The sequence below is a fragment of the Lepidochelys kempii genome, chromosome 1 (assembly GCF_965140265.1).
Source record: "Lepidochelys kempii isolate rLepKem1 chromosome 1, rLepKem1.hap2, whole genome shotgun sequence".
Classification (NCBI taxonomy): Eukaryota; Metazoa; Chordata; order Testudines; family Cheloniidae; genus Lepidochelys; species Lepidochelys kempii.
The window spans coordinates 156,499,283-156,524,272 of NC_133256.1; the positions used below are offsets into that span (position 1 = coordinate 156,499,283).

Genomic DNA, 24,990 nt, shown 5'->3' on the forward strand with positions numbered 1-24,990 from the left:
TCCTTAAAGGATTTCTTGCGGTTTGTTTTTATTCCTTTTCGCTATTCCCTCTTCAAAACCCAGCACAGCCCGGCCCTGCTGTCAGCCCACTCCTGTTGGCTTATGGGGTACTCACTAGGCAGACTCTGGGCCAAATCCAGACCCCCAGGCACTTTTGAAGGAACCCTGAAATCTTTTTATTTAATGATCATCCTTTTTTCAAATTATTTTATTCTGGAGTCTGGACCTTGAACAAGAAATTTGGACCTTGACTACCCTTCCAGCCAAGGGCACAAGCCAGTGTTGCCAACCCTTGTGATTGTAGCAGGAATCTGGCCGTGCAGAGCTGCTGCCCTGAAAGCCCCAGCGCCGGGAGTCCCGTGATTAGGTGGGAGCCTCAGATGACAGCCCGCGGGGCGGAGGGAACAGCTCTGCACGAGCAGCTCCTACCCCAGCTGGGGTTTGACCCCGCTGATTTGAGCCAGTCCCGTGACGTATGGGGTGGGGGTCTGGCCCCTGCTCCCGACCCTGCGCTTCACACGCGGGCTCCCTGCTGAAGCTCGGGAACCTTGGGGGGCGGGGCCCGGCTGCGCGCGCGCGGGGCTGAGGGAGCTCGCAGGGACGGAGTCTGGGAAGAACGCGGGCCCCACGCCCCCGCAGCGAGAGAGAAGCGGGCGAGGAGCTGGGAGGCGCATGCGCGGATGGCAGCAGCCCCTCCCCCATGCGCTGGTCAGTGGCTGGAAGGCGGGGCGTTTCCGGCGCGAAGCTGTGACGCGGTCAATCGGCGCCGGGGGCTCTCCGGCGGTCGATCGGTGGTGGGAGATGGCGGAGTATCTGGCCTCCATCTTCGGCACAGAGAAGGACAAGTGAGTGCCCTGTGCCCGTAGCTGCGCCAGCAGCGGAGGCTCAGCGCTCCGGGTACCCTGCAGGGGAGAGATGGCGGGGGGTGGGCTCGTGCGGCCCGTTCATATAATGGGTTTCAACGCGGAGTCTCCCCCTCGCCCCCCCGGGTTCGCGCGCCATGGAGCGCGCGTGCGCGCGCCCTGCTTGCGCCGCCGCCGCAGTTTATTGCTTCCCGGCCTGGAGCAGGCGGAGCGGCCTTGGCGATTGGAACGTGGCGGCGCGCGCTGCCTTCTGTGGGTGTGAGAGGAAACTGGGCGGCGCGCGCCGCCTTCCAGAGACCAGGCCCCCGCGCGCAGTGGGTAACCGCCGTGTGGGGGAGGGGAGCTGACTGTTCCCAGGCCGAGCGGGCTGCGCGCGGCAGAGAGTCTTTCCACGCGCTTATTCGCCGATCCCCATGGGGAGCCGGCCCGGACCCCTCCGCATTCTGAGGCGGAGGCTCGGGTGGGGAGGGAGCGAGCACTCTGTGCGCGCGGAGCATCACCCCACGTGCTCTCCCGCGCTCTGCCTGGCTGTCGGAGTCTGCCGCCCTGCTGCGGGCACGCGCTCCGGGGCGCGCCTCCCTCCGGGCGGGCCCTCGCGTCCCGGTTTGGAGCCGTGAACAATTGGGGATGGGGCCCAGCGCCGCGCCGAGGGCTCCTTTCAAAGCGTGCTCAGGCTAGTAGCTCCCTTCCCCCCGCCGTCCTCTATAGAGCCGCCTCTTCTCTGCTGCCGCCTCGACACCCTGTGGCCGCATAAATCCAGGTCCTGCTGCTCTGGATTACAATAGCGAAAACGACCCTCCCGGCTCTGCTGTCGCTTTGCTGCTCGTGAAGCTCTGATCAGCAAAACCCCTGGAGCCGTTGCTGTGCTCATTCAGGAGCACTAATGTATCCTCTTTACCCTTGATTGATGTCTGGGAGATTCATTTTTGCAAACTCCAGGGCCAGCGGTCTTGTTTCCTTCGTTTGTTTTGTTTTGCTCTTAAAAAGATAAGTTTAGGTTCTCTAGAAATGGGTGATGCCGTTGATTCTGACATTGCCCCAGTGGATTTTTGATGGCTTATGGTCATCCTTCTGTCAGAAAATGAGGGTAGGTGGCTTTTGAATTTTGCTAATGTTGCTGCCTACTTGATGGAATGGATGATTGATAAATCGTGCAAACATTTTTGATCCCTTTAGGGACTAAGCATGATTTTCCTCCCACCCACCCCACCCCACCAGTCCCATTCATTCTAAGTGAGGAGAATTGAAAATGAAATTTTGAAATTGTCATTGAGTTGAAATTGTTGGGGGTATTATGAATTAGTAGAGGTTTTGTAGTTATGTTTTTAGCTTTAGATTTGGAGTGAACTCTACTCTTTTTTTTTTTTTTTTTTTTTTTTTTCCCTTCTCCTGGGTCATGCCCACCTTGCTCCTGGAAATGGCTGGCTGGCACATCTCTTTTGCTGTGGAGGAAGGGGCCGGTGTAGCCAGCCAGCCACCCCCAGGAGTGGGGTGGGGCCAGGGCAGGCAGGCCGCCTTCCTGACCCCCACTGCGCTGCTGACCGGGAGCCTACACCTCACATCCTCTCTTGCACCCTAACCCCCAGCCCAGAGCCCCCTCCTGCACCCAAACTCCCTCCCAGAGCTTGCACCCCTCACTCCTGCACCCCAACCCCATGCCCCAGGCTCAGCCAATGCACACCCCACGGTTGAGAATATTACACTGATTTGTGACAATCCCTGAAGAATTTTGGATCTATAAACCACAAATGACACTAATCAAAAGTAAAACTCGTGAAACTAGGTGCAATGTGACCATGTGATCCCTGCACCCAAACTCCCTCCCAGAGCTTGCACCCCTGCCCCAGGCTCAGCCTGAAGCTCCCTCCCACACTCGGAACCCCTTGGCCCCAGCCCAGAGCCTGCATCCCCTCCCACACCCCATCCCCCTGCCCCTGCTGGGTGAAAGTGAGTGAGGGTGGGGGAGAGCGAGTGACAGGCCGGGGAATGGAGTGAGCAGGGCCTCAGGGATGGGGCAGGGGAGAGCCTGGATTGATCTTAACTTCAAAAAGTGATCTTGTGTGTGAAAAGGTTGGAGACCACTGCTGTAATATATCCATCTCTGAGGGTTGTCTACACTTAAAATGCTATAGCATCACAACTGCACTGATGCAGCTGTACCACTGTCACATTTCAGTGAAGATGCTATCTACGCCGATGGGAGGGGTCTTTTCCTGTTGCTGTAGGTAATCCACCACAAGACGTGGTAACTGTGTCAACAGGAGATGCCCACCCCTCAACATAGTGCATAGGAAGTTATGTTGGTATAACTGTGTCACTCACCCCTGAGTCACGTAGTTGTACCGACATAAGTTGCTAGTGTAGACTGGTGGTTCTCAGCCGGGGCACACATACCCTGGGGGTATGCAGAGGTCTTCTGTGGGGTACATCAGCTCATCTACATATTTGCCAAGTTTTACAACAGGCTATATAAAAAGCACTGGCAAAGTCAGTACAAACTAAAATTTAATACAGACAAAATGAGAAAGTAAGCAATTTGTCAGTAATAGTGTGCTGTGACACTTTTGTATTTTTATGTCTAAATTTGTTAACAAGTAGTTTTTAAGTGAGGTGAAACTTCAGGGTACGCAAGAAAAATAGGAGTCCTGAAAGGGATACAGTAGTCTGGAAAGGTTGCGAGCCACTGTAGACCAAACCTGGGAGGCAGTGGCTGGGTCGATGGGAAAATTCTTCCATCAACCTACCTGTGATTACAGTGAGGGTTAGCTACATTGCTCAGGGCTGTGAAAAGTTTCATGCTAAGTCAACCTAAATTCTAGGTGTAGGCCAGGTATGAATTAGAATATAATCTTTAATGGGTGTTGAATGTTTCATGCTGTGGTCTGGTGATAGAAGTTGTTGCCTAGAAGCCCAAATAAACACTTGAGCACTCTTCAGCTTTCTTCCATGCCTGTAATTGTGACTGCAAAATGGAATTTATTAAAATCATTTTGTCAATATGCAACATGTGTTATGCACAACCCATTAGAATTAAGTGCTTTTCACTCTGTTCCTCTGTGCTGTGAAGCTGGAGCAACAACGTGAAATTTACCAATTATTTAAATTCTGCTTTTTAGCTACTGTAGTGAACATACCAGAGTTAAGGGAGGGGAGGGGAGGTGAGGTGAAATCGTGGGGACATAGCCAGTAAACAAGTTGCAGAGCGGTAGCTGTGTTAGTCTGTATCAGCAAAAAGGAGGAGGAGTACTTGTGGCACCTTAGAGACTAACAAATTTATTTGGGCATAAGCTTTCGTTGGCTAAAACCCACTTCATCGAATGCATGCAGTGGAAAATATAGTAGGAAGGTACATATAAACAGAAAACATGAAAAAATGGGTGTTGCCATACCAACTATAATGAAATTAATCAGTTAAGGTGGGCTATTATCAGTTGAAACAAGTTGGTTGCTTTTACAGCTGGTCAAAAGGAAATGTGAAGGAATTGTTGTAAATTGTGAGTGTACGGATAAAGAAAAGTAAATTCAGACAAAAGCAAGGTTATATACTTTGTGTATGTATATAGCCCATATTGGCAGTTTTCACTCTCCCTGCACTATCTAGTGCCTGTGTTTATTTTTCATAACAGGTAAATAAGTCCTTTAAATAAAAGAATGAAGTCCTGTTCTTATTGGTTCACGGGCAGTTTATGCTACTGCGGTACAAATTACCTCTTGATTAGAAAGAGAAATAGTCAAGGCTAGGTCTAGCAGTTGTTTGTATTTGTGAAATTAGAAATACTATGTGTTCAGTTTATATGTTTCATTGGGACCCAGTGGAGCATTGAACTGTGTATTGGGGGGTGCAGGGAGAGGGGGGAGCTAAGCTAGTGGAGTCTGTCTTCCTGTGCTGGGAATCACACCTCCCAGCTGTAGTGTAGATATCCCTTAAGTGTCAACTATTTGACTGTGTCAACAGGAGATGCCCACCCCTCAACATAGTGCATAGGAAGTTATGTTGGTATAACTGTGTCACTCACCCCTGAGTCACGTAGTTATACCGACATAAGTTGCTAGTGTAGACTGGTGGTTCTCAGCCGGGGCACACATACCCTGGGGGTATGCAGAGGTCTTCTGTGGGGTACATCAGCTCATCTACATATTTGCCAAGTTTTACAACAGTTTTAGCTAGTGGGATGGGAAGTAGTGTGGAGTGAAGTTGACTGAGAGGGAGGAAGGAATTGGGGTTTGCCTGAATGAAGAGAGAGACAGAAAGGAAAAAAGGGCAGAAATGAAAGGATGAGGAAGGAGGAGAAACAAATAGCAAGAATAGTGGTTACAAGTGAGAATATTTTCCTACTGACTGATCCTGAATTTAACAATCAGGTACTGAATAAGTACACTTAAGTACTTTAGATTGCAGCTGCTCTGCGCGCTTTTGATTGTCCTGGAGTTCAGCAGATCTCTCAGGTCATGGATGAGGGGGAATCAGTATAAGCTAACTAGTCCCATTACTGTCTTGGACTTTATTGATTTGATTGACCTATGTAATTGTGCGTTAAAGTTAAGTTGATAGTGTGCATTTTATGTTAAATGCTAATTGTGTATTAATATCCTCTTGCCTTGTATTTCCATAGACTAATTATCTGTTGTTTTTTACTTGCAGAGTGAACTGTTCGTTTTATTTCAAAATTGGAGCTTGCCGTCATGGGGACAGATGTTCTCGATTGCACAATAAACCAACATTTAGCCAGGTTTGTTCTCTCTTGTAGAATTTATGTACATATCTCTTTAAGTGTAGGTTCTAAGCACTTCAAATGAATAATTACCATATCCAAAATTAACTGAGGCCAGAAAATGTTTTTATGTATTTTTTTTTTCTGGGGAGGGAGTGTTTTTTCCTCCCCAGCATTTATCATGGTCTCCTATCACCCTAAAGGTTGTAGGGAGCAATGCTGTTGTAAGCTTGTCTATAGTAGAGACCAGACAGTTCTAACTGTGCCTTCTCAGAGATGTTTAGGCACTTAAACCATCCCAGATTGATTACACCACAAACAATGGCAGCATGTTCTACCCATCCCAAATGGGAGAACTTCCAAGATTATTTTTTTATAAGCAAATTTGCTTCCTTATCTGACATGGTCAGAAGAGATTCCCCTGCCCTCCTGTGATCTTTGGCCCAGGCTAAAAGCGTTAGCGGTCACTTGCTTAGCGCATTGGGTGTGGAAGGATTGCTTCTCTACCTGTCTAGCTGCTTAAGGATATACAACAATTGGCTCTACATATTATCCAGGTCTGTGGCTGGTTAAATGTTACCTGTGAAATGAGGAGTGGATATAGGCTATAAAGAGGGGGGCATTGGTTGACATGTATTTTTGATTTATTAGCACTACAGTTCTCTCAAAGAACATCTTCCACACTCCTGGAAAATTTCCACATTTAAACTCCAGTTTGCGTTTACTTGGTTTTCTATCATTGCTGATTGTCAAGATATGCAGGTAAAGAGATGATTTCTCATTTATTAAATTTTTAGCGGTTAGGAAAGCTCCTGTATTTCCAGCTATTTAGCCACAGAAATACAGTATATGCAACAGTGGAAGTGCCTTGCTAATATGCCTCAACCGTGACCTGGGGAGACCACTTCTAATGTCTCATCTACAATAGAGTTCTCCCATTTTAAGAATCTGCTTTAAAATTCCTCTTGCAAACATAGCTATGCTACTGAGTGGTCAGAAACCATGTATTTTTAAAAGCTGTTTTAATATTACAGTACGGATTCCATAGAAATGTAGGGCTGGAAGGAACCTGAGGAAGTCAAGTCCCGCTCCCTGTGCTGAGGGAGGACCACATAAAGTTTAGACCATCCCTGACAGGTGTTTGTCAAATCTGTTCTTAAAAACATCCAATGAGTGGGATTCCACAACCTCTTGGAAGCCTATTCCAAAATTTAACTACCCCTTATAATTAGAAAGTATTTCCTAATACCGAACCTAAATCTCCCTTGTTACAGAGTAAGCCCATTACTTGTCCTACCAGAGAGATGGAGAAAAGTTGATCATATTCCACTTTGTAACAGCTCTTCACATATTTGAAGATTCATTTCAGGTCCCCCGTCAGTCTTCTTTTCTCAAAAGTAAACATGCACAGTGTTTCTTGACCATTTTCCTCAGATGTCAACATTCTAAACTTTTTATCACTTCAGTTGTTCAAACTGGAGAGAGTCCATAGGTGTACACATTTCCTATATTGGGGCGCCCAGAGCTGAACACGATACTCCAGCTGAGGCTTCAACAATGCCAAGTATAGTGGGACAGTTGTGTCCTACGTCTTACCTATTTGACACTCCTGTTCATGCACCCCAGAATATTAGCCTTTTTTACAACCATTTTTCGCAACTGTTGAATCATATTCAATTTGTGATCTACTATAACCCCCATCCTTCTCAATAGCACTACCATCTACACAATTATTCCCCATTTTGTAGTTGTGCATTTGATTTTTCCTTCCCAAGTGAAGTACTTTGCACTTGTCTTTGTTAAATTTCCTCTTGTTGAATTCAGACTAGTTCTCCAATTTGTCCAGGTTTTTTGCATTTTAGTCCTGTCCTCCAAAGTGCTTGCAACTCCCCCAGCCTTGATATTATCTGTAAATGTTAAAGTATATTCTCCACTCCATTATCCAGGTCATTTAATGAATATGTTAAATAGTACTAGATCCAGGACTAACTCCTGAGGTACCCCACTGGATATGCCCTCCTAGTTTGACAGAAAACCACTTATAACTACTCTTTGAGTATGGTCTTTCAACCAGGTGTGCACTCATCTCATAGTAATTTCATCCAGGCCACATTTCCCTAGTTTGCTTATGACAGTGTCATGTGGGACTGTGTCAAAAATGTTAGTAAAATCAAGATACATCATAGCAACTACTTCCCTCCATCTACAAGTCCAGTAACCCTGTCAAAGAAGAAAATTAGGTTGATTTGGCATGATTTGTTCTTGACAAATCCATGCTGGCTATTCCTTATAACCCTATTATCCTCTAGGTGATTACAAATTGATTGTTTAGTATATGTGGGTTAGTGCAGGCCTAGTTGTAGGGAGACTTGGGTTCAATTCCTAACTCTTTCACTGATTTCCTGTAACAACACATCTAATGGATACTTGCCATCCATGCTGTCTGGCTTAAACATGTTTTCAGAAATCACTTTTTAAACCTGAGTTTAAAAGTAATTGTTTCCTAACCTGGACCACCAATTTTCTCTCTGGCAATTTAATCCTTATTTAGCTGATGTCAGTTGAAGTGAACTGCTGGGCTTGACAGGGTCATGTTGTGAATTCAGTCTACTGTGTGTGTGGCATTGGACTTGACACACAAGCTGGATTGTGATGTTGCTAGTGAATCTGACGTGTAATAGGTTGATTATGGAAGTCTTTATGCAAATATTGGTAATCAGCTGTGATAGAAAATTGAGGAACAGATCTTATTAATAGAGAGCAATTGCCATGGTTATATTTTATTGTGTTGTCACCACTGGTGTAGGTATTGGTTTGGTTGATGTGTTAGTAAAATCAGTATATGATTTAAATGTAATTTAACAGGTTCTAATCTCTTGGTGGCATCAAAAAACAAGTATTGCACCAGTTAAATTCAATTGGGGATGAAAGTTCATGCAAACTAACATTAAACTTGTATATTAAGTAATTAAATCTAAATCTCTTTGAGCTGATTAGTTATATGGACATTGGAATTTTATGTAATATTAGTTTACTAACTTAAACATGGTTTGTTTTTTCAGACAACTTGATTTTAAGAAGAACGGTACAAATGTAAGGTTTCAAGCCTGCCTGGTCTAATTCTTCAAGTAAAAAGCAGAAGGGCTAAAAGGATATTGATCTTTATTGAAGGATCGGAAAACGTGAACATTTAAAACTATTATATTATTTAAACAGAAATTCCACCAAGAAACTGCTTGATGAGACAATAGGGGGTATCTAGTTGATATTTGAAAAATTTGATATCTGAGGCAACAGTTTAAAGACTTTACAACATCGCATGCTATGTTCTGTGCACTGATACAAATGCTGCTTTTCTAGGCTCACAGTAATGAATTTGGTTTAAACTAAGATAAATTTGGGTATCTGCATAACTCTGAGCAGCTTGAAGAGCAAGGTGACATACTTCTAACACAAGATGTCATACACTTATCCCAAATAAACAGTTTCAGTAAATATACTTGGGACAGTTCACTAGGGAAACCAAACACCGCTCTTTCTTGGTGGTTAATTTAAAACTGTTTTCATAATATGATGGTTTGGATGCAGTTACAGAAGATACTCTGCAAATACAAAAGGAAAAATCTTATGAATAGTTGTCTCTTTGCAATTGTCTGTTATATGCACAGCAGCCAGTAGAATTCCCCTTTTTATTTTTTTTCCCCGCAGACCATCTTGATTCAAAACATCTATCGTAATCCCCAAAACAGTGCACAGACGGCTGACGGCTCACACTGTAAGTCCCACAGTTGGAGAAATTTTTTTAAAGAATGGTGTTAAAGAGCCCACTCCTAATTATGAGAAAATAATGTTGGCTTCTGAGCTGCTGACATAAAGCTGTTGCAAACAGGACAAGTGATGGAACTCTTCTTGCGCATATATCAAGAACTTGGTAAATGTACATGTTTATAAAGTGCAGAAAGTGACTTCTATAAAAAGATAAACTAATTGGACTTCCTTGATTCAAAATCATTTGCACAGTGCATGAGCATTACATCCTGTAACTGTTAAACCCTGTCACTTATTGTTGCATTCATTTTTTTAAAATGATTACATTGCAAGCATTTATCAAATTCTTGATATAATATGAAAACTTAGGTATATTTATGATATACGGTAAGTTGCCCAAAATTGTGCATTTTATTTCACCTTTCCTTTCTTTAGGAAATGGAGATTTCATGTTATACCATGATTACTGTGTTATACATTAGAGCCTATGCTGTTTTTAGAATGTTTTGCGGGGTGGTTTTATTCACTAATTGTTCAGTAAGGCCAAAATCAAACATTTGAGTGTGCTGATACCTTACATATTACAGCTATTACTATGACACTTGGACACCATTCGTTGTATTGGAAACTTTTTTTGACTGACCCCATGTAAACACTTCTATTGTAATGGAGGTGAGCAAACTAACCGTTAAAGTAAAAATACAGTAATCGAGTATCATGAGATCTCTATTGCTTTACAGTGTTAGGTTGGTTCAGAAAGGTCACGAGTTAAGTGAAAATCTCCTCTCTTGGGAGAAAATAACTACCTCTCTTTCAGCACTGAGACTCGGCTAAAGCGATCACCAAAAGGAAACCAGTTTCGTGTTAAATTTCTTTTCCATAATATAAAGTTGTTGCGTTTTGTATTTCAGACCATTGCCCTCTTGAACATTTACCGTAACCCTCAAAACTCTTCCCAGTCTGCTGACGGTTTGCGCTGTAAGTTCATACAAGTTCCTTCACTGGTTCCCTGGGCTTGATTGTCAGAGCTCAGTGTCGACTTAAGCTGGTCTACCATTTTAGCTTAACGGATCAAACTGACCACACTTCATAAAATGTGTCAACAATTTTTTGTCCTTCTCACCCCCCCCCCCCCCCCAACAAGAATTTGTTTCTTAGGAGAAATTGGATATTTGTCCATTAAATCAAAAAGTGGTTGAAATGATAACCACTGTAAAGCAGTCTTGATCCACTGCTGTCTCCTTTTGCCCTTTTTCCCCTCTACCACTTGCCTGCATCCTAGAAATATATTTTTGCTATTATGTTTTAAAGGTATGCATTAGACTTCACTGCTCAAAAAGCAGGACAGTCACACATTTACTTAATCCATAACGTGTTTCCCATCATTATGTTAGTGTTGAGAGCACTCAAATTTGGAACTTTCAGACTGCTTGCAAAAATATTTGTCCTAGGCTAATGATGTAGCTCCCATTTAATGACTACTTTGGAAGATAAATTGGACTGACAAATGCTGCTCTTGTGCAGCTGTCCTTTTGGATAAGTGCTTGTTTAAAATTCTCCCTTACTTTGAAAATTCAAATTCCAGAACTAAGTTACATATTTGCATAGTAGGAAATAATTTTAAAAGTACACTTGGGGAAAGGAAGCAGTTTGGATATTGTTATGAACTAATTTCTTAACTTTTCTGTAGTTAGGAAATGGGCAAAAAGTCTCGTATTGTGCATCATGACAGAAGTTAAATGACTGAGATTGTCAGTTTGTGACTACTGATCTGTCATTACAATTGAACCAATGACACTAGTAGAAAAAGACGTTAAAGGCTTTAGAACTAAAAAGATGGGTGTTATTTTTCTAATATTTTATAACAAATTGAGCATGTGGTGGTAAAGTTTTGTTCATTTATTACTTTTTTAACCACTGGATCATAGCTGGTAACTAATTCGAACTAGTCTAAGTTCCCTGCCCCAATTTAGCACTGCACAGGTGCTCAGGGAACCTGCCCGGGGGAGAGGCGCCCCAACCTTGCCCGGCCCCCAGCCTGCCGCGGCTGAGGCGGCGCCCTGGCCCCAACTATGCCATAGCCTGGACCTGCTGTGGCTGGGGCGCCCCAACCCCGGCCTGAATCCAGGTGGCGCAGCGCGACCCAGGCGCAGCAGGGGCAGCGCTGCACAAACCAGGGTGGCGCACCCAGACCCAGCTGTGGACAGGGCGGCACGGCCTGGACCTGTTGCAGGGCTCCACTCCCTGAATCTAGGCCCAGGCCTGTCACGGCCGGGACGCCCTTCCCTGAACCTAGCCCTTGCTGGACCTGCAGAGGCCAGGGGTGGGGCACCTATCCTGGAGCCCCAGCCCTGAAGTTGCCGTAGCAGGGAGAGATACCTCTCCCCTCCCAGTCCAGGTGCTGCTGTGGGGAGTCCTCTCTCCCCAATGTAGCCCCAGAGCGCCCTCCTGCACCCCATACCCTCAGCCGGAGCCCTCACACCCCTGCACTCCAATCCTCTGCCCCAACCCTGAGCCCCCTCCCACACTCCAAACCCCTCGGTCCCACCCCACCACATGATTGTTACGTGCACCGATATGAAGTTGGTGTCTCACATCACCTCCATATTTGTGCATGTAACAAAATTCATTCTACGCATGGGTGGGAACAATTAGAGGGAACACTGGTTACCAGCATTTAATTAGATATCATTCTATTTTATGAAATCAAATACTAATTTCAGAATGAAATGTGATTCATAAGATAAACAACTTATAGGATAGCATAAACAACATATCTTATAACAAAACTAATGCCCCTGATTAGATGACTGACACTTAATGTCAGTTGTCAAACTGGAGCTTTTCTTTAGAAGTAGAATGTTGCTTATGAAGTTTGTCTAGGTTTATAAAGTTCTGTTGGCCTGTAGGCTTTTTGTTTTAGATGGTTATGGTCTTATTACTATCTGTGTATTGCTAAAAATATGCAGTTGGATGTTGGGTACTTCCTACACATCAGCTAAGTTCTCAGTGAGCTGGTAACTAATTTGAACAGAATTATAGTTGCTTGGTTTGCTGTGCAGCTGTTTAGATTTTATTTGCCCAGACCCTCCTGGAGTTTGCAAGAGTCTTTAGGTAAACAGGTTCTCCAAACTAGAGTTTGATATTAATATTTAAACTTTAGTTTGTCTTGATAGATGAGTAATTGTATAACAGAGCCTAACTATACCTGGTATGGTAGAGTTATAGCTCTATTTTATCAATGGGTGTGCTGAAACCCTCCCCATATCTTTTCAGCTTTGTCCCTATTTAAATACTGCATATATTCTTAATGGATAGCTATTTAATGTTGTTGCTTTACTGTTTTCCTCTCCATTGTTGTCATAGAGGATTAACATTAATTTTGACTAGTAATAGTCTTGATTTTATCTAGTAGTTGGGCTTCTCAAGGTTCAGACACTGGTAGCCCTGGAACTTGAATATTTGTGAGATCTGTGTATGATGCCTATCCTTTCCATCTTAGAGGGACACTCTCAAGTACTTCCAATTCTTTTACTTTTCTTTTTATAATCTTAGTTTGGCAATGGAATGTCCATATCAGTTTTCAGCACTTTCCCATTTCGTAAACTTTGATCCTTTTTTCCAAACTGATGTTTTTTTAAAAATCACTCAGATGTTAGTGTGCTATCATCCTTATGTTGGCACAGCCCTGGGAATATGGTTAGTTATGAAACTGTCTCTATGTAGTGAATGTTGACTAAATGTTTGGGAGTTCTTTAAAATTGCTGCATAGGCAAGGGTCTCTTGAAAAGCAAACATGTTGAATCTGGAAGGTCAAATATCTTGAGCCAAAAATACTTGACCAGTGTCCCTTTAACCTTATAGAGGAAAATCGTCCACAGTTCCACGAAGATTAGGTAGTTTTATTGGTTAATATTAAGCATCTTTCAGTAAAGATGAAAAGCTGTTCTAAATGGCATCATTTGCACTATGATCCAGAAATGGCTGGGTTCAGAACACCTGTTTTTGCACAGTGACTGAGGCAAATAAACATAGCTTTATTGGACCCTCATCCTGTCGTGTTGCAGGTTTTGCTCAGAAAAGCAATGGTGTTGCATTTTAAAGGTTAAAATATTGTTCTTGCATGAAGTGCCACCTCTATTTTAAAACTACTTTACTTGATTGTAATAAAGCCATTTAACTGAAGACTTAAGCAATCTGGCTTTAATGTATATAACTTATTAAATAAAATGTATGGTAAAATGGTGTAGAATTGGAAATATCTATTGTAATTTATTTTGCTATACTTAATACTTTGAAAAATGAGCAAAATTTTAATTTACGTTAGTTTTTTAGCAGCAGGCAAGCAGCACTCACCTGCAAAGGCCAGCTAGGAGCACGAAAATGATCTAATGTGAATATATGGCCAGCCTCTCGCATTAAAAAACAAAAACAAGACCATTCTGCAGTATTACAGAAAGATAAATTGGCATTAAAAATAAAATGGAAAAATGCTTCCTACAACAAAGCCACATAGTTTCACTCTTTACTGAGAGAACAAGAAAAGTGTATCTTGTATTCTGAACAAATTCAGTGGATCATGATGAGCTGCAGTTTTAATCACATCAGTGATTTCTCAAACTAGTGTATTTATACTGGAGGAGTGAACATCTTTAAACAAAGCTCCGCCTTTAGGAAGAGAAATATTAATAATAAACATGCTTTAAAATAGTTAACGTGACAAAGCACTTGCCTTCTGTGTAGGTAAACCATTGGTAGATAGAGGGTGGGGTTCTACATTTAATCAGTCACATTTCAAAGTAAATCCTTTCCCCTTAAATTTGGCATGTACTATTTGGATGCTGATTAAAACTTGTCTTGATTTGACCATATTAGTATCACATACTGAGATATGCCTTTCTTTTGGGACTCAAAGCTGCTCACAGTTATTTTTAATACTCCTTAATGATTAACTACATGGCATCTCTTATGCTTCGGTAGATGACTTCTTCTGTTCTCTAAAATATATTTTGTAGTATGTTCAGAGTTTTGTCATTCAAATATTGATTCTAATCAGTATGACTCTTGGAATTTGTAGGTGCTGTGAGCGATGTTGAAATGCAGGAACATTATGATGAATTCTTTGAGGTATGTTGAAATTCACTGTTTAAAATGCATTATATTCTTCAAAGGCAAACATATAAAGTTTAGTCGGTGGAAGTGAAAAATTAGAAAAATAAACTTTCCAGCTAATCCTTGATGGGACCAAAAAAGGAAGACTATCATTCTCTAGATTTACCACTTCTAATTCTGATAAGCAGTGCCTTAAATGCACATTACAAGAAACACTCCCTGCCCCAGAGAGTGTACTGTTTAAATGATAATAAGATTGGATGCTGGGAGTGATCAGGGAAGGATGGTGGAGAGGGGAAAAAACACAAATTAGACATTTGGTTGCTTGACTGATATGTGTATCCTGTTAGTGTCTAGATGTTTTTCGTATAACTTCAGTTTTACATATAGTCCCTGCTGTAGTCTGTTTAAATTGCCTATAACTCTATTGTTTATATTAGACCTTGGATTAAGTTTCAAAACAAAATACTATATGGTCTATTTTTGGTGTCTCCCCCATTCTGCTTTTTCCTCACACAGCTGAGTTAAAAAGTATACTTCAGTGTTAGCAAACAATTAATAAATTTGGAAATGTAGTAGACTGAAGGATTGGCTTTTCTTTCCAAAAGGCTTTAGTGTCTTGTATATCTCATTTTCCAAATAAAGAAAAGTTACCTTTTTGTTGTGTCGTTAATTACCTTATCCTTGTAGTACTCACAGTGTATTAGATATTGTCCATGCACACAGGCTGATGCAGTGCCTGCCCAGAAATTTACAGTCTTAGAACAAAAATGTATGAAGGGTGTTGGGAGAGAGAATAGTCTTCCTGCTTAGTAATGATTGATTGTCTTGTAGGTATGTTTAATCCATCTAATTTGCACAATGTTTTTAATAAATTTCTCTATATTTAGGAGGTCTTCACGGAAATGGAAGAAAAATATGGTGAAGTTGAGGAGATGAACGTTTGTGATAACCTTGGAGATCATCTAGTTGGAAATGTATATGTAAAGGTAAGATACAAAAGCACCTCTGCAATACATCATGAATACAAATTTTTCTTTAATATGCATAATTAACATTTTCAAAACATGGTGACACCTTTATGAAAGTAAATACCTGTATGTTGGAGTGGTTATGTATACATGTGTGTGGATTAGAATCCAAACCAGGCAGAAATACGTTCCCTTACAGTTGATTCTGTCTTGTTTTCATAAGGTTTAATCTCACCTTTTTAGTTCTGAAGATATTTCCCATAGATGAACTGTTGTCTGATTTACATTTGGGCATTGAAATTCAGAGCGGTGAAGTATAAAATTGTTAACTTACAAGTATGATTGTGACATGCTCAATTAAATGTTAATTACTTCATTGTCGGAGAAAGGCCCGGTTGTGTTCAGCAAATGCACTTGAGAGGAGTTTCTGTTTACACTGAATGTCTTGCAATTCCTCTGAAGCCTCTCAGAACAGAAGCACCAGATGGTTTTAAGGAGAAGACTAGAATAGTTGGGTTCAGTTTTGACTTCAATTGTGACCAGGATCAACTCAGTCCACTCGATTAAAAATAATGAACTGTCTTGCTCTGTGTTAATTTGTGTGTCAACTGGTTAAACTACAATACAAGTAGATTTTTTTAAAAATAAAATTCCAATCAGTTTTTTTCAAATGTTTCAAGACTGTTAACTTGTTTTATATTCTCCCTAGTGAAATGTAATAAATAGCATATTTACACTGTTGCACATTATAGTATTAAACTTTAAAATTAGAAGTACAGTATGCTTAAAAGGGTCAATCAGATGAAAATCATACTTTAAAATTCTTGCTCATCTTGCTAGCAGTTGAATTTATTAGAACTGTCATAACTTGCCTACTCTTTGCAACTTGCTCAACTTGAACATTGAGGCTAGGCTTTTTTTTATAATGTTGATGAGATCATTACTCAAACTGAAATAGAATCATAGAATATCAGGGTTGGAAGGGACCTCAGGAGGTCATCTAGTCCAACCCCCTGCTCAAAGCAGGACCAATCCCCAATTAAATCATCCCAGCCAGGGCTTTGTCAAGCCTGACCTTAAAAACTTCTAAGGAAGGAGATTCTACCACCTCCCTAGGTAACGCATTCCAGTGTTTCACCACCCTCCTAGTGAAAACGTTTTTCCTAATATCCAACCTAAACCTCCCTCACTGCAACTTGAGACCATTACTCCTTGTCCTGTCCTCTTCTACCACTGAGAATAGTCTAGAACCATCCTCTCTGGAACCACCTCTCAGGTAGTTGAAAGCAGCTATCAAATCCCCCCTCATTCTTCTCTTCTGCAGACTAAACAATCCCAGTTCCCTCAGCCTTTCCTCATAAGTCATGTGTTCCAGACCCCTAATAATTTTTGTTGCCCTTTGCTGGACTCTCTCCAGTTTATCCACATCCTCCTTGTAGTGTGGGGCCCAAAACTGGACACAGTACTCCAGATGAGGCCTCACCAATGTCGAATAGAGGGGGAAGATCACGTCCCTCGATCTGCTCGCTATGCCCCTACTTATACATCCCAAAATGCCATTGGCCTTCTTGGCAACAAGGGCACACTGCTGACTCAGTAAATAGGTGTAAAAACAAATGAAATGAAATGGCATTTGTACAAGCCTGACCGTGAAGGGGGGCAGGGGGTAACTGGGTATTTACAATAATTGCTGAGATGCATACAGCCATTTTAAGTGTTCCTAGTTTTATCCTGACACCCTTCTTAACCCCAATCCTTGTCCCAGTTGCATGTCCCCTTTCATTGCCCACTCAGACTTCTGACTGTCCTCACAGAATTTTGATGGAATTCGAAAAGTATTGATCACATACTTACTTTCCAGTTAGTTTTGCTTTCTGGTTCTTATGTAATTAGTACTATGTATTGTTTTGGAGTGTAAACACTGAACGATGGGATATTGGTTTAAATCTCACAGAATCTTGTTATTGCACACTTACTTTTTTGAACTAAGTGTTTATGAAACCTTCTTGGAGAACATAAATTCATGGTCTAAAATGCTTGACAGCCTCTTTAAACTCTAATTGTCCAGTAAATAATAAGTTAGATAACGATTTTGTATTCATCAGGCTGATATACTTGCAAGTTATGTTATCTAAGTCATATTCCTCACAAATGCCTGCAAGACCAATTAGTCTTTTAAACATGGAATGTTAATATTCAAAAAAATTCTTTAATCTGGAGAGAAACCACTAAGTCCTCTCCAGATTGCCTGTTCATGTTTAAAATGTTACTGCTTAAATAATAAACTGAATGGACCCACATATGTTTTATTAAGACACCACTTTAGAGTAGGGTCAAATAAAACTAGAAGTCCATTTTATATTCTATTACTGGCCTTGAGCACGTGTTAAATATCCAGCCAGGAATTAAATGGTAATGTTTGACCTATTTTATGTAACATTTTGAGAATGTTAATTTTACTTTCTTCTCAGTTTCGTCGTGAAGAAGATGCAGAAAAGGCTGTGATTGATCTGAACAATCGCTGGTTTAATGGTCAGCCGATTCATGCTGAGCTTTCACCTGTGACTGACTTCAGAGAAGCTTGTTGCCGTCAATATGAAATGGGGTAACGAAATGATATTTGCTACTGCTTATTTATTATAGTAGCTTAGAGAGACCTCCAAGTTAAGCTTTTCATGAGTAAGGTTTCTCAAATGCATTTCCAAACGATGCATTCAGTAAAAATACAAGAAAATACACTTAAAGCTACCCTAACATATAGATTCTAGAGCAAGCTCAGTTCACATACCTTAGCACCCATGTGCACTCAGTCTCTTCATCCCTACAAAAAATTTCCCTTCACTTTCAGGCATTCATGCACCAGGCACACAAGTAATTCCAGTAAATTATGCTCAAGTGTAACTCTGACTTCAGGGCAATTAAGATATTTTACCAAGAGTCATACTTCCCAATGTTTAATGTTACATTAAAAAAATCACAGATCAGTTAACGTAACCCCTCAGGTTTATATAGAAGAAAAGCTAAGAGTATAAATTTGAAATGTTTTCTTTGTGGTAATTTTCTTCTACTCCACAGAGAGTGTACGCGAGGAGGATTCTGTAACTTTATGCATTTGAAGCCCATCTCCCGAGAATTGCGACGTGAATTATATGGACGTCGTCGTAAGAAGTAAGCATTCATATTTTAATTTAAAGCAAACTGATGCAAATAATTTAGAGATTTTTTTTTTCCCCTAAGCTTTTTGAAGACACAAAGAATAGGATCTGACTTTGAGGAAAGTTGTTTAAATCATTTTTTCTTCTCCCAATCCAGTTCTGTTACGGAATCGCAATCTGACTCTTCTGTAAATCTTCAAGACTTAATCTGGCTTTATGGCAAATTTAAAAAATAATCAAAAATGGAGAGTGGCAGAGAGAGTCAGTAATGTGAAGTACAGAGTTTCCCCTCTAGGTTATCAGTTCATATCCATTCCATGTTGGGAAAGTGAAGTCTACATTGTTGCATGTGTCAGATGAGTTGGTGATCTTGGTTCCATTCCTAGTGGACAGTTGCCAACATCACAAAATTCCATAACAGTTGGTGCTACTGTTCCCCATTGGTAGGCATGCTGTGTATCGAGTGGGCCATAGTCAGAGTTCCATGCAGTGGCAAAAAGGTTTCTTTTAGTCTTAATTCAGGTACGTTGGCGAATGTTGCATTGCTGCTATCAGTATGAAACCTCTTTTGCTGTTAGGACTTCACTTTCCAGTATTATCAATGAAACACTTTCACAAACACAAAAATGCATATTTTTCTAAAAATGCTGTTAAATTGTCTTGCAATATTTCGGGAATTGGAGGAGTAAACTTAATTGTGAAAAGTTCATATTGCATTGTTTCCTGCTTTCCTGAGAAATTAAGTATTAATTAATTTTAAATGGAAAGTGTCAGGGATTCATTTGTTTGCCTTATTTATGCTGAGAAGGTTATAATATTGTAAAAAATATGCTGCTGACTTAAGAGCCACGTGATTACTTTTCTGGTTCCCAACCACTTTTCCCCTAGTCAGAAACACTTGAGCTCGGCCTCTTTTCCTGAAAAGCCTTCCTCGTCCTTTCTTGTGAGATTGTGAGAATGGATTTTCAAGAATGAATTATATATATTTAAAGATGACCTGCAATATTGTGACCAAAATGAGACTTGTGCCAAATGACCCAAATTACAAGGGGCAAAGTAGACGCTCAGCACAAATGATCTTGCTTTTTCATCTTTTGCCTTACACATACACGCTTCTACCCATCTCCAAAAAAGCACCACACATTTTTGCTGTGACACACCAGAATGCATCATTCTTTCGTGTCCTAGATCACCAAACTCCCCTGAAATACAAAGTTGGTGTATTCACAAGTTGGGGCAAACACAGTTACTCAGTTCAACTTTGAGCTCCATAGCAATGCCTATAAATAAAAAATCCTGTAGTTCATATTTAGTAACATAACTTTAAAAAAATTTAAATGTATAATTTTCCGTTTGGTAATACAACGGACTTACTAAAGCCTTTCAAAATCCTTCTCAAAGATTTTTGGTGACCTTCCTCCTAAAGAGGCTGGCTCTGGAGCTCTGAGTAGCTGTGACATAAGAGATGCATTTTTGGGCTCCTGCAGCTCACTGACCTTACTGTGTTGGTGATGGAGAAGGTGGAGGGAGACTGAAGAGGAGGAAAATGCTTTGGTTACATGCTACTTGGGAAATTCAGTACAGAAAATCCTGATTTGTTAGGTTTTTTTTATATATAGCAGTCCCTATGGCCTGTACGCTTGCAGTGTACCATTAAATCTGTAAATGGCTACAAAAGACTTTTCACAGTGCTGCAACTGGTTCTGCATAACAGTGCAATTAACTTAGAGGGGTACTTACAGGGAACTGACCCTTTTCTGGCCATTCAGACAAGTGACTGCAGTTAACATTTTTCACTATACATACTGACCCTTCACTGCCTAAAACTGAAGAATTCTGTAATGATGGCCTTGTGGGCTTGAAAGTGCTGGGCTCTTAGGTGGTGGTAGTACCTAATCACAACCTTATTTCAAACTCTACTTCTTTTTTCTGGTGTTTTCATTTGAACGATTGATCCTTGGTACTCTGTAGAATATTGATGCATTGTTTCGCTATATTCAAGAACTACAATCTTAATGCTTTTTTGCAGGCATAGATCCAGGTCAAGGTCCCGTGAACGTCGTTCTAGATCCAGAGATCGTGGTCGTGGAGGCGGTGGCGGAGGAGGAGGCGGTGGCGGAGGAGGAGGAGGGCGGGAACGTGATCGGAGGCGGTCAAGAGATCGTGAAAGATCTGGTCGATTCTGAGCCATGCCATTTTTACTATATGTCCAGTAGAAAGTGTTGTAGTCGATTGACCAAACAAGTTCCTAATGAGATTTTTTTTTTAAAAAAAAAGATGGGCTTCTGAATAAAAATTTGTAGTGATACAGTATTCTTTGTGTAACTTGTTTCTTGTGGGGGAAGTCTTTTTTTACTGTCATTCCTCTTTCTTGACAAATAGCTGGATTAACTGTGCTTGCGGTAAAGGTGGCAGATGTATTGGAGGTGTGCAAGTTTTTACATTCAGGTATGAATTAACTGTTAAGGAAAATGTGCATGCCTGTGTATATAATATAAAATAGTATATTATATACATGGATAAAGTGCTATATTGCTTAAGAGACAGTTACAATTTAAGTTTCCCTTTCTGCTATGCTGTCTGCTTTTTTAGGTTAGTTTAGGCACATTTAAAGGAAGGCTGTGCAAAGTGCATTTATTTACTCAGTAGAAATGCTAAGTTACAAAAATATGTATGTTAATAGAAGTCTGCACTGTCTATCACTGTGACTGTGGCATTTACAATAAATCCAATTCATTGGTGTAAAATCTAAAGCCTATTCTCTAAGCCCTCTGGAGTAGTTGAGTTGCTACTCCTGGCTGTGCCAGAATTCATAGTTAAGCGGGTTTTTTTTATTTCACACACACACACATCCCCACACCCCACCTACCTGCCTCAGGTGATTCCTTAGGAGGACAGTGTATCTAGTGCAGTATTTAAGGCTAAAGTTATGAATGCAGTATCTTATAACAGACCATCAAGTTATCATGCAAAAGCTCATGCTCCATACAGCAGGATGAGTTCTGTGTAAAAAAATATCTAAGTATCAGATCCACCTTCATGGAAGGTTTCTTTTACTTGAAGTTCCATTGGCTGTCCTTTTAACTGAAAGCATATCAGTATTCAGGATAAGCAGTAAGTCGGACGCTAGTGAAAAGTACACTGTACCTTCTCCATCTGTTGCTCACTTCTAAGAGAAGATCTGAACTGTAGTTAAAAGCATCTTTTCCTACATAAGGCACTTACATAGCAAAGCTAATGGACAAGAGCATTTTATTATATTTTGAAGTTGATACTTTTAGGCTTGCTCTATCTACAGTCTTCATTGCAACTGCAAATCATAGCTGTACTTCATAAAAGCAAAATACATTTTATGGGATTCAATGCCTCTTCTAGCGCTAAAGCCTCTCACTTACAAGTTGCTGGAGCATCTTAAGTGCTATACAGTTTGTACAGTAGCTGACTTTACAAGATGTATAATCAGACTTGGATCCCGGTCTGCTTATCAATCCATGAAATAGCATATAGGGTTGTAGAAAGTATCCACCAGTTACAACTTCCTGTACGTCAGGAATTATTTAGCTTTCAGAAAGGGAGGAAATTTATTAATGCTACTAGTGTTTTCAAAAGCTTGTATTAATGAGAACTTGCCTAAAAGTGGTTGAAGAATAGCTCTATGTAAATACAGTGGATATAGACATTTTGTGGCCAGGGTAATAATTAACTTTTAGTTTTTATTTTATTCCCAAATGATAAACATAAGAAAAGACCGCACTCACTGGCAGTTAGAATTGGTAAATAGTGATTAATATTGAAGGAGGGAAGCAGAAAATCTTACACATCTTACCTCTTTAAGGTGAACTTTTGGGCCAAAATAAAAATTGAGTTATTCCCAGATTTGTGCAGAATGCCTTCACTAACCAGATTGGGGGGGGAAATCAAGGACTTCAACAGTGTTTCAATGACCTTGAGTGGCAGTATCACAATGAGCTGAAACCTGTCACCAATTGAGAGGTTGAAATTGTTAACTCTTAACCCTCTAATTCATCTCAATGTACATGTTAAGATTTACCCATTTTCTCTTCGGTGACATTGTGTTACTTAATACGCTTTTATAGTTAGATTGCAAGATCCAGCAAGATACGGATGGTATTCATGTGCATTTAGGCAATGCCTACAAACAAATCTGTGATTATTTTCTTGTGTTTCACGTGGCAAACAGCATGTGTAAGACCTTGTCTGCACCACAAAGTCATGTTGCTAACTAGCTCAACTGATGTAAGCCAGTGTCTACACAGTGATTTGTACCAGTTTATTTAAATCATTTTAGCCTGGTACAGCTTTCGTTTGTAAACAAGACCTAAACTTGTACACATCACAAATGAATTACAAAGACCCCAATTTCTCATGCTTTGCTTTATTTTACTTCAAAATTTTTCTCTGTCATTGAAATCCACTGAATGTATCATTTTGTGGCCTTGTGAATTAATAACATAACTCAAACATGCATTCAGGGACACTGATAGCAAACCAGGGGATGTCACTGAATTTCACAAGGAAGAAAAGCGTTTACAGTTTTACATTTCCACAACCTGACTAGTGAGAGCACAAGAGCACAAATCTAGCACAAACTCAGTTTTCATTGTAGCCTTGCCCTTCACCTGTAATACTGCATACTACATTTGTGAAATTGTTCAGTGTGAACTTTTAAAAGGACTTGGCACAAATGTTGTCACTTCCTCGAAGCCACTTAAAATAGCTAATTAGGCTTTTTAATGGAAATGGAGAAATTTCACTTTATTATCCTTATCCCCTTCTCCCCATATACAAAGTGTAGAACAGGTAATATTTTTTTAAAGGTACCTACTCATGACTATCCAAATGTTAAGATTTCTTCTATTGAAAAACATCACTTTTAGTTCATGGAATTTCTTAATCTCAAGTAAATGACAGCATATGGTACCTCTGATGTCTGGATATGCTTAATTTTAAATAAACTCATAATTCCAAGTGACTTCCTCTTACTTGTATTAGTCTCAAATCTGATTCTTCTGTAAAATGCTGCTTGTCCATAAATATGATGTATGTTAAGACTGTAAAACCAAATGGAGAACTTGTTCAAAATAAAGCTTTTTTGGTACATAATCTGCAAGTAATAGAAACATAACCCTTCTTTTAAACCAGACACTTTTCTTTAAAACTGTGCCAGCAAGGTTGTCAGGTGCTAAAAATTTTAAACACCCCACCTGTCAACTAAACTCTTATGGGTTTCAGAGTAGCAGCCGTGTTAGTCTGTATACGCAAAAAGAAAATGAGTACTTGTGACACCTTAGAGACTAATAAATCTGTTAGTCTCTAAGGTGCCACAAGTACTCCTTTTCTTTAAACTCTTACGTTCATTTGTTAAGAGACAGATCTCTCTTTTTTTTTTTTTTTTTTTTTAAATATTCTAGGGAATGGTATTTGTTTCCTCAATCTAAAAACAATTATAAATCCATGTATAGCACTTGGGCACTGGTGTTACCAAGTGGAGACCACTGTCTTTCCTTACGCAAATCAATAAGGGTTGTACTTGAGTAAAGGCTGCAGGATCTGTTTTGTATGATTGTAGAAATCAGTCTTGGCTAATACCACATCACTTTTATTTAAAAACATGATAGAAGGAGCTTGCACGACTTGGAAATAAGTAATTAGTGTCTTAAAAGCCCAACACACTCCCTTTCTCCCTGTCATTGTACAACACAACTTGGTAAATTGGTTTCAGTCAAGGGTTAGTGATTGTAGCTGGTTCCTCTGCTGACATTGTCACTGTGTTTCAAGCTATCTGCACAGACAGGTTAAATCTAAATTTCCTGTGCTTTTATCCTACAAACATGTATAATCTCACTCTGCAGAGTAGAAACTACTTTAAAAGCCTTCAGTGCCTGAGAGCTGCATCTCTGAATTTTTTTAAGAAGTAATAATTCTGCTACTTGGGAGCTAAATGTTTATTGTACAATATCACAACCCTGCCTCTGTTCTAGATAGTGATTTTTGAAAGTAGAATTCCTAAATTCTAATTAAATATACTCATTGTAACTGTAGAAATATTAAATGTCTTTCTCTTTTCTGACTAAATTGATATATCACAAACTTAGAACTGTTTACTTTGTATATACATAAACATCTTTGACCTGGTTGGTGGACTAGTCAACAAGGCTTTTTTGTTTAGTGGGGTCTCTGTTTTTCCATAGTCACTGTTTATTTTAACAATTGCCTACAATAATAAATCATGTATATGGAAATCGGCAAAACCCATCTCTCATGATTCCATGTGTATCACAGGTCCAGTCTTTGGCCTTGTTGATGTCAGGAGTGAACCCCCTATAATACATGATCTACCATGCTGATTTTCCTTAACAGTACAGTAGTGGTGTTTATCTGTAATGGT

General features: G+C 40.5%; 1 protein-coding gene across 4 annotated transcripts; it reads left to right on the forward strand.

Annotated features, from left to right (window-relative positions):
• The first annotated feature begins 737 nt into the window (after window positions 1-737).
• U2AF1 (U2 small nuclear RNA auxiliary factor 1) lies at window positions 738-24,853 on the forward strand. 4 transcript variants are annotated; one of them, XM_073359378.1, is made up of 9 exons: window positions 738-845; window positions 5,506-5,593; window positions 8,638-8,668; window positions 9,284-9,350; window positions 14,421-14,470; window positions 15,346-15,444; window positions 17,898-18,031; window positions 18,502-18,594; window positions 20,611-24,853. In XM_073359378.1, the coding sequence occupies exons 2-9, from the start codon at window positions 5,547-5,549 to the stop codon at window positions 20,765-20,767; spliced, it is 678 nt and encodes a 225-aa protein (XP_073215479.1). In that variant the 5' UTR covers window positions 738-845; window positions 5,506-5,546; the 3' UTR covers window positions 20,768-24,853. The 4 variants fall into 4 exon arrangements, with proteins under 4 accessions (XP_073215479.1, XP_073215471.1, XP_073215462.1 ...); XM_073359387.1 differs by lacking the exon at window positions 738-845 and adding an exon at window positions 1,686-1,950; XM_073359370.1 differs by lacking the exon at window positions 8,638-8,668.
• Window positions 24,854-24,990: the final 137 nt, after the last annotated feature.